The following is a 9,925-nucleotide window of genomic DNA, read 5'->3' on the forward strand; positions in this document are numbered from 1 at the left end:
TTTGAGCATGGTGAAGTTATTCATTACACTTTGGATGGTGTATCAATGTACCCAGTGACTACAAAAATACAGGCGAGCTTCCTAACTCGTTTGACGGAGAGGAAGGTAACCACTCAGGGATTTTACCATTGGACTAATGGTGATTTTTAAACCAGTTGGAGAGTTAAATGACTGTGATAGTAGAAAACTGAGGATGGATGAACAACATTGTAGTTAATTCCACAATACAAACCTAAATGACAGAGTGAAATGAAGGAAGCCTGTACAGAATACAAATATCAAACTAACACAGCAAAAAATGTGGCAAAGAAATTAACTTTTTGTCCTGAATACAAAGCATTATGATTGGGGCAAATCCAACGTACACACATCACTGAGTAACACTCTTTGTATTTTCAAGCATGGTGGTGTCTGCATCATGCTATTGGTATGGTTGTCATCGGCAAGGACAAGTGAGATTTTGTAGGATGAAAAGGAATAGAACTAAGCACAGGACAAATCCTAGAGGGAAACCGTCTTTACTCTGCTTTCCAACAGACACTGCGAGACAATCCACCTTTCAGCAGGACAATAACCTAAAATGCAAGGCCAAATATACACTTACTTACAAAGATGAAATTGAAAGTTCCTGAGTGGCCTAGTTTCTGTTTTGACTTAAATCAGCTTAAAAAAATATATGGCAAGACTTGAAAATGGCTGTCTCACAATGATCAACAACCAACTTGACAGAGCTTGACATTTCTTTTCAAGAATAATGGGCAAATATTGTAAAATCCAGGTTTGCAAAGCTCTTAGAGACTTACCCTGAAATACTCACAGGTGATTCTAACATGTATTGACTCAGGGGGTTGAATACTTATCTAATCACAGTATATTGGTGTTTTATTTTCCATAGATTTTAATAAAAATTCTCTAATTTGATATTAGAGTATTTTGTGTAGATCGTTGACCAAAAAATGACAATTAAATCAATTTGAATCCCACTTTGTAACACAACAAAATGTGGAGAAAGTCAAGGGGTGAACACATAACAAAACAAAGGGCAGGACAACATTGTTGTAGTCATACAGCAGGACTTACTCAATAGATCAGCGATCTTGGGCTCCTAAACTGAGGTAGATGATGATTTGATGATGGTGATGCCAGATGATGGTGATGCAGTTGGCTTGATGCTATCCTCGGCCTCTCTGTAGCCTGTGATGCCAGGTAATTGGAGTTGTTTTACTGGCCCTGATGTCATTCTTAGCTCAGACTCTCTTTAGCCTGGACTTTGTAGTCCTCCACAACTAACATGTAGCACCCACTTGGGTAATGTCTCTGCTGCTGCTACAGTGGAAAAAAAGCCCATACCACACATTAGTCCAGAGCAGTGGTCATCCTCACTGCCATGGTTATGTGATTATGACATTTGGCTATCTACAGAACATTTCCTGAGCTTTTAAGATGCAGTCAGGTCTAATTGATCATGAAGCAGTTGGTGTTGAGATGCATCTTTTAAGTTATGAGAGCTGTTCTTGACTATTTCAGCCAGAAGTCAGTATATCAGGCTGTGCTGTAATCTATGAAGTTCTGTTCATTCAATGCCAAAGGTGACTCAAATTCATTTTACGTTAAGTTTCAGTCTCTGTCAAATACCTTTTGTTATACAGTTCTATCTCATTTTCTGGTTGTGCTCTTGTTCCAAATGTACTATAATGATTCACTTTTGAATATGGTTATATTATAATGGAATGTGGCTATCTACAGAACATTTCCTGAGCTTTTAAGAAATATGTTGTTAGTACTGTATACATATGTACAGTAAATGTTTCTGAATATTTTATATAAATTGGTCAACTTTCCAGAAATGCCTTATTTTTTACCACTTATGGAGAAGTACAATGTGTGTTTTTCCAGATCAATTCTAGTGAAAGCCTAAATACTATAGACTCAAATGTTTAACTGGTAAATCAAGGAAGTGAAACTCACATTAAATAGGTTTGAAACCCTAATGATTTAAGTATAATGTTGCCTATTTTTTGTTATTGTAGGTAATCCAAGGACACAGCCTGCCTCTTGATACATAGTAAGTGAGCAGTAAAAGTTTCATACAGTATGTATCCCAGGCTGTTAATTACAGTTTGGCTATGGGTTGTTGGGGTTTTTCCATAATGACTGTGCACTGACTGGGGACAAGAGGAGGAAGGTGGAGGTCTTGATTTGTGTGGCGCTACACAGTGTCTGCGTGTGTGTGAGAGAGTGGGGTTTTCTTTCCTGAGCTGAGTCACACTCTCTCTCTCTCACACACACACACACACACACACACACACACACACACACACACACACACACACACACACACACACACACACACACACACACACACACACACACACACACACACACACACACACACACACACACACACACACACACACACACACACACACACACACACACACACAAACACAGTAAGACCTTCTGTTCACCTACACATAGCAGCCATAACGTCATGACTGAGTTGGAGAATGTGGTGTGTGGCTGATTGTGACTTAGTGAAAGCATCATGCCACTTACACTGGTGGGCGATTGTGAAACACTAAGTGTTTGTGTGTTATTGGGGGTGGGTTATTTTTTCTCCCATGATGACAACCTGTCCTCTGTTATACCCATGCAGAGGGAGGGAACAGGAGCAAGGATTATGTGACAAATAACATTTGATTTGATTTAAAAAAAAATAAGTTATTTGACTGTCATCCATTCACTGCCTTGGTGAAGATAGTAGAGCGAGACAGATCTGCTTTCACTTTTCTAATGGCACAGCCGTTGTCACAGCCAGGGGATTCTGGGGGAACTCAACCACTGAGTAGCGGGGTTTCCACTGTAGTGGGGAAGTGGAGCGCAACACGGAGGGAAATATTTACAGTGTCATATTCCATCTCTCTGTGTGTGTGTGTGTGTGTTCCTGTGGTACACTGGCAGTGCGTGTCACTGTATCGGTGTGTTTGGTAGCACTGAGCTCATTGTACACTAGTCCCTCTCACACGTCTGACGAGCTCCTGTTCTACTTATGCCAGGAGGAATTTACACAAAGCTTCATAGCACAATTTAAAAGGTAAGAGGAACATTTCCTATACAATCTGACTGTTGCTAATGTTATCATGAAGCTGATTTACTGTACATGTTTGTTTTGCTTTATGGCACCATTTGAATTTCAGTTATTTATATACACCTTTATTGAACTAGGCAAGTCAGTTAAGAACAAATTCTTATTTTCAATGACGGCCTAGGTACAGTGGGTTAACTGCCTTGTTCAGGGGCCGAACGACAGATGTTTACCTTGTCAGCTTGGGTATTCGATCTTGAAACCTTTTGGTTACTAGTCCAATGCTCTAACCACTAGGCTACCTGCCACCCCATATACCTATATACCTTACCTTTGAACTATTCCTGAACAGAATTATGCTGTAGTAGATGTACCTGTGAATGCTCCACTCTCTGTCTCACAACACTACCCCCTTCTCTCTTCCTTTCCCTCCTCTCTTCTTTTATCCCTGTCTCCTTGTTCTCTCAGCCCTCTGTGTCAGTATGAAGGTGTTTGAGGTGGGAGACTCGGTGAGTCGTTTCAGGCTGGCTGAGTCGTGTGTGGGGCTGGCAGGGTGTCTCTGTGTGGCTTACTCTGTGTGGACCCCTCGCTGGCTCAATGACAAGGGACTGTGGACTAATGGCGACAACAGCACCAACACTGACATTGACCAGACCAGGGGCATTATCTTTAACGGTGAGTCAAGAAGCTGCATTGACCATCAGCGTCCATCTATTTAATACACCCCTGTGTATTCAGGGTGTATTATTGTCAGTGACATGATTACAGAATTTAGTTAATTTAAATCAAGTACGGTAACACCAGCTGTTCCTAATTCAAAGTGTGTGTTACATTGCACCTAATGGAATGCTCAGGTAGCAGATGTACAAGGAAAAGCTTAACCATGAGTGTTGATAAAATGTTTAGTTACACTTGAGTTTGGCTTTGTGCATTTGGCCCTTCTGGAGTTTTTCCTCAGAACACAGTGAACATGACTTGAGGGGAAACAGCTGAGGAGTAAGATATGCACAATAGGATTGCAGTGATGTGAACAGGTGTGGACTTGCGCCTGTAGCAATCATCCACATTCTCAGAGAACAGGATGAGGCGGAGATGGGGGATGTTCAATGTTTAGGGCTGAAGGAGTGTGTAAAGTAGGTTATATACACACACACACACCACATTTCTACAGTGCTGGGCCAAATAAATATCTGATGGTAAAGAAAGAAAAAGTTGAATACAGTACATGCTGCTCCCCTGCTTTATTCCTTCAATACAACTGTATACACACAGCAGCAGCTGTGTGCAGCCCCCCTAATTAGCATTTAGGGCTCCAAACCAATTTCCTGACAGGTTTATTAGGTTAGCTGATAACTGTGTTTTGTGGCATCTAGGGTGTCTGATTACATCATCTGGCTCTTACTGTTTTTTTCTGTTTAGTATGACATCAAGGAATGACAGTGTGAGTGATAGATTAGCAGTCAAATTGACAATACATGCCATTGTGTATTGTCATTGTATTGACAGCCTGTTATTGCTCTCTCCTCTGTGTTGAACTCAGAAATAGCATGCAGATGTAGACAGCTTGAAAATCTTGTCACTGTTTACATATTTTAACCCCTGCCTGTCTTCGTGTGTGTATGTGTGTGTCTTCAGCCCTGGAGGCAGAGCAAGTGTTTGGTGTGCTGTCTTTCTTCATGGCTGTGAGTTCTGGGGCTCTGTGTCTGGTGTTCGCCCTCTGCTGGACGTCCCAGACGGTGCGCTCCTACTCCAACACCCGCTCTCTACTTATGGCAGGCCAGGCCCTCTACCCCACTGTCCTGCTGCTCCTCGTTTTGGGACCCACAGGTCAGTATGGGTCCGGGCCACAGACTTGAAAAGAAGAAAGGGTGCACTTCATGTGTAAAGTATTGGAGCTGGAGCTCTAAGTCCACCACCAGCTGATGGGGTGCCAGGTAGCCTAGCAGTTAGACAAGCAAGGGTTGCCAGTTTGGAGGGTTGACAGTTCAAATCCAGGGTCCGAATGGAAACATTTGTCAGGAAGTGAGCTGGCAACCACTCCTATCAACTCCTAGATGCCATTGCCTGCTGTTGTGCCCTTGATCAATGACCTGACTGACCTCTCTCTCTAGGATTTTTCTTCCTGCTCAGCTGGTCCCTCTTCACCTACCAGCACTGGGTGGAGATCAACGATGACTTCACCTGCCTGGGCTCCTCCTATTGGATGGGCGCCCTAGGCTGGGCCCTGCTATTGATTGCTCTGCCCGTGGTCTTCCTGGTGGAGCAATGTGTGGTCCCGGACATCCTGACGGACCTCATGAAGGCCAGCGAAGAGTGGCGGCGTGCCTCTGAGGTACCGCATGCCAAACACTCGTTCAGCGAAAGCCAACAACATTGTCAAGAAGACGAGTGTCATGAAGACGTAGAGAGAAGGCTGAAGATGTACATGTCAGTGCCCTGAGAGGAGGAATGGAAGACAGAGAATTAGTGAAGCCTTTTCAGGCTCAGAGACTGAGCTGACTGCAGAACTGGACTGGACTGGACACACAGCTGATAGATGTCCTGTTCACACTAGCAGCACCAGGGAGAGAAGCTTCTCGTGCCTGTCTGGATCAGAGACTGACTGCTCCCCTGTAGGAGAACGCTCCCAGACACACTCTGAGAATGTGATATTAGACAAAAATGCCAATGCTGTGATAGTGTTCTTGTCAGTCTTTGTTGTTGTTTGTTGCCAAGCAAGGTTTTCCTTCCTTATAAAGGAAATATTTGTTACAGTAGCACCCTCATGTGGTGAGCATTACTAAGGTTTGTATGTTGAAAACAAAAGTATTAAACTATAAAATAAATAAATGGGGGGTTGTTCAGATGCAAAGGACCACTTCTTATAGAATTTAGAGGAATTAGGCCTAATGATGTAATATATTCACAAAGCTGTACATTACAGTTAAACTAATGAACATTCAAAATAGGCCTATTTTTTCAATCTAAGTGTGACTTTGAATATCTTCATAAGTTAAATAAGTGTGTAATACATTCTTGAAGTTGTACATTTTAAAAAATTGATTAATAAATTGCCACTGTTAATGTATTACTGAATTATTTATTAATCCCTTTTAACTCTTATCTCCGCCAGGCACCTCTTTTATCAAAGGAGCGTGCACACAAAAAAATACTCAATCTTGCCTGAGCCAGTTTTTCTGCAGAGGTTGGTATTTATACATTTTGATCTTGACAGAAAAGTGTGCATATCTCCATGCACAGCTCAGTCCATGCATAACTTCTAGTGGTTGATCAATTGTATTGCAAGCAAATATTATTATTTAATCCAGGCCCTGCAGTGCCTAGCTCCACTCCCTTTACCCAGGCGCTCTCATTTGTTGACTTCTGTAACTGTAAAAGCCTTGGTTTCATGCATGTTAACATTAGAAGCCTCCTCCCTAAGATTGTTTTATTCACTGCTTTAGCACACTCTGTCAACCTGGATGTCCTAGCTGTGTCTGAATCCTGGCTTAGGAAGGCCACCAAAAACCCTGAAATTTCCATCCCTAACTATACATTTTTCCGACAAGACAGAACTGCCAAAGGGGGCGGAGTTGCAATCTACTGCAGAGATAAAACTCTGCAGGCTGTCTTCCTATCCAGGTCGGTGCTCAAACCATTTGAGCTTCTACTCTTAAAAATCCACCTTTCCAGAAACAAGTCTCTCACCGTTGCCGCTTGCTATAGACCACCTTCTGCCCCCAGCTGTGCCCTGGACACCATATGTGAATTGATTGCCCCCCGTCTATCTTCAGAGCTTATGCTGTTTGGTGACCTAAACTGGGACATGCTTAACACCCAGGCCATCCTACAATCTAAGTGTAACGGATGTGAAACGGCTAGCTTAGTTAGCGGTGTGCGCTAAATAGCATTTCAATCGGTGACGTCACCTGCTCTGAGACCTTGAAGTAGTAGTTCCCCTTGCTCTGCAAGGGCTGCGGCTTTTGTGGAGCGATGGGTAACGATGCTTCGTGGGTGACTGTTGTTGATGTGTGCAGAGGGTCCCTGGTTCGCGCCCGGGCATGGGCGAGGGGACAGTCTAAAGTTATACTGTTACATTGATGCTGTTGACCCGGATCACTGGTTGCTGCGGAAAAAGGAGGAGGTCAAAAGGGGGGTGAGTGTAACGGATGTGAAACGGCTAGCTTAGTTAGCGGTGCGCGCTACATAGCGTTTCAATCGGTGACGTCAACTGCTGTGAGACCTTGAAGTAGTAGTTTCCCTTGCTCTGCAAGGGCCGCGGCTTTTGTGGGGCGATGGGTAACGATGCACAACAACCACCCGAGCCACTGCCTGTTCACCCCACTATCATCCAGAAGGCGAGGTCAGTACAGGTGCATCAACGCTGGGACCGAGAGACTGAAAAACAGCTTCTATCTCAAGGCCATCAGACTGTTAAACAGCCACCACTAACATTGAGTGGTTGCTGCCAACACACTGACACTGACACTGACTCAACTCCAGCCACTTTAATAATGGGAATTGATGGGAAATTATGTAAAATATATCACTAGCCACTTTAAACAATGCTACCTAATATAATGTTACATACCCTACATTATTCATCTCATATGCATACATATATACTGTACTCTATATCATCTACTGCATCCTTATGTAATACATGTATCACTAGCCACTTTAACTATGCCACTTTGTTTACATACTCATCTCATATGTATATACTGTACTCGATACCATCTACTGTATCTTGCCTATGCTGCTCTGTACCATCACTCATTCATATATCTTTATGTACATATTCTTTATCCCCTTACACTGTGTATAAGACAGTAGTTTTGGAATTGTTAGTTAGATTACTTGTTGGTTATTACTGCATTGTCGGAACTAGAAGCACAAGCATTTCGCTACACTCACATTAACATCTGCTAACCATGTGTATGTGACAAATAAAATTTGATTTGATTTGATTTGATGCTTCGAGGGGTGACTGTTGTTGATGTGTGCAGAGGGTCCCTGGTTCGCGCCTGGGTATGGGTGAGGGGACGGTCTAAAGTTATACTGTTACATAAGCTTGATGCCCTCAATCTCACACAAATTATCAATGAACCTACCAGGTACATCCCCAAATCCGTAAACACGGGCACCCTCATAGATATCATCCTAACATGCTGACCAGACCGGACACGTTGCGTGTGTGAACATCGCACAATAAATTTAGAAATCCATGTTATTCATTTATTGCACCCACACTGCTCGCGCCCGCCAACGAGCATCTGCATTACCAAGGACTAACATATAAGTCAATCCTATTTCTGACACAGATTGCGCTGGAAGTCCTGCCTCTCCCATCTCCTCATTGGTTTATAGAAGCAGGTACCCACGTCTCCTCATTGGTCATATCAACGTAGGTGATTGAAAGACGAACTGTTTTGTCGGTTGTCGTGGTTAAAGTGTAGATGCCAATCACCATATAAGTTTAAAGATGAAAAAGCCTGGAAGGAGGAGAGAAGACTAGAAACGAATCGGTTGTCCGTTTTATGTGTGGATTAATTGTGCATTTCAGGTAAAATAACAACTCAATGTTTATATCCCAGGACAAATTACCGAGCAACAGCAAGCTGGCTAAATAGGACAAATTGGCAAGCAAGTGCAAGCTAACTAGCTACATTGCCATACATGTTTAATGCTTTTCGACCTGTCCCCAAATGAATGTCATTGGTTCAGAGTTTGTTTTGATATTTTAACCTGTGTGTCGTGATCGTGTTTGGTGTAGGGGGACAAAATAAAGTTATGCATGATAACGCACGATGGCGCACGTGCGCAGCCGGTTTGGGTTCCGTGTAACCAACCTACCCTCCAAATACACCTCTGCTGTCTTCAACCAGGATCTCAGCGATCACTGCCTCATTGCCTACGTCTGTAATGGGTCTGCGGTCAAGCGACCACCCCTCATCACTGTCAAATGCTCCTTAAAACACTTCAGCGAGCAGGCCTTTCTAATCGACCTGGCCCATGTATCCTGGAAGGATATTGACCTCATTCCGTCAGTAGAGGATGCCGGGTTATTCCTTCAAAACTTTCCTCACCATCTTAAATAAGCGTGCCCCATTCAAAAAATGTAGAACCAGGAACAGATATGGTTCACTCCAGACCTGACTGCCCTTGACCAGCACAAAAACATCCTGTGGCATACTACATTAGCATCGAACAGCCCCTGCGATATGTAACTTTTCGGGGAAATTAGGAACAAATATACACAGGCAGTTAGGAAAGCAAAGGCTAGCTTTTTCAAACATAAATTTGCATCCTGTAGCACAAACTCAAAAAAGTTTTGGGACACTGTAAAGTCCATGGCGAATAAAAGCCCACTGCACTGTGGCTAGGAATTACTGTCACCATCGATAAATCCGCGATAATCAGGAATTTCAATAAGCATTTATCTATGGCTGGCAATGATTTCCACCTGGCTACCCCTACCCCGGTCAACAGACCTGCACCCCCCACAGCAACTTGCCCAAGCCTCCCCATTTCTCCTTCACCCAAATCCAGATAGCTGATGTTCTGAAAGAGCTGCAAAATCTGGACCCCGACAAATAAGCCGGTCTAGACAATCTGGACCCTCTCATTCTAAAATTATCAGTCAAAATGGTTGAAACCCCTATTACTAGCCTGTTCAAACTCTCTTTCGTATCGTCTGAGATCCCCAAAGATTGGAAATGGGGAGACTTCAAAGGAGGAGACACTCTAGACCCAAACTGCTACAGACCGATATCCATCCTACCCTGCCTTTCTAAGGTCTTCGAAAGCCAAGTTAACAAACAGATCACCGACCATTTTGAATCCCACCGTACCTTCTCC

General features: G+C 43.3%; 1 protein-coding gene across 1 annotated transcript; it reads left to right on the plus strand.

Annotated features, from left to right (window-relative positions):
* The first annotated feature begins 2,677 nt into the window (after positions 1 to 2,677).
* On the plus strand, positions 2,678 to 6,557 carry LOC118400750 (uncharacterized). Its single transcript, XM_035797755.2, has 4 exons — positions 2,678 to 3,094; positions 3,554 to 3,760; positions 4,721 to 4,912; positions 5,197 to 6,557. Exons 2-4 carry the CDS (start codon positions 3,568 to 3,570, stop codon positions 5,523 to 5,525), a joined length of 714 nt encoding a protein of 237 aa, XP_035653648.1. The 5' UTR covers positions 2,678 to 3,094; positions 3,554 to 3,567; the 3' UTR covers positions 5,526 to 6,557.
* Positions 6,558 to 9,925: the final 3,368 nt, after the last annotated feature.

This window comes from Oncorhynchus keta, chromosome 22 (assembly GCF_023373465.1).
Source record: "Oncorhynchus keta strain PuntledgeMale-10-30-2019 chromosome 22, Oket_V2, whole genome shotgun sequence".
Taxonomy (NCBI): domain Eukaryota; kingdom Metazoa; phylum Chordata; class Actinopteri; order Salmoniformes; family Salmonidae; genus Oncorhynchus; species Oncorhynchus keta.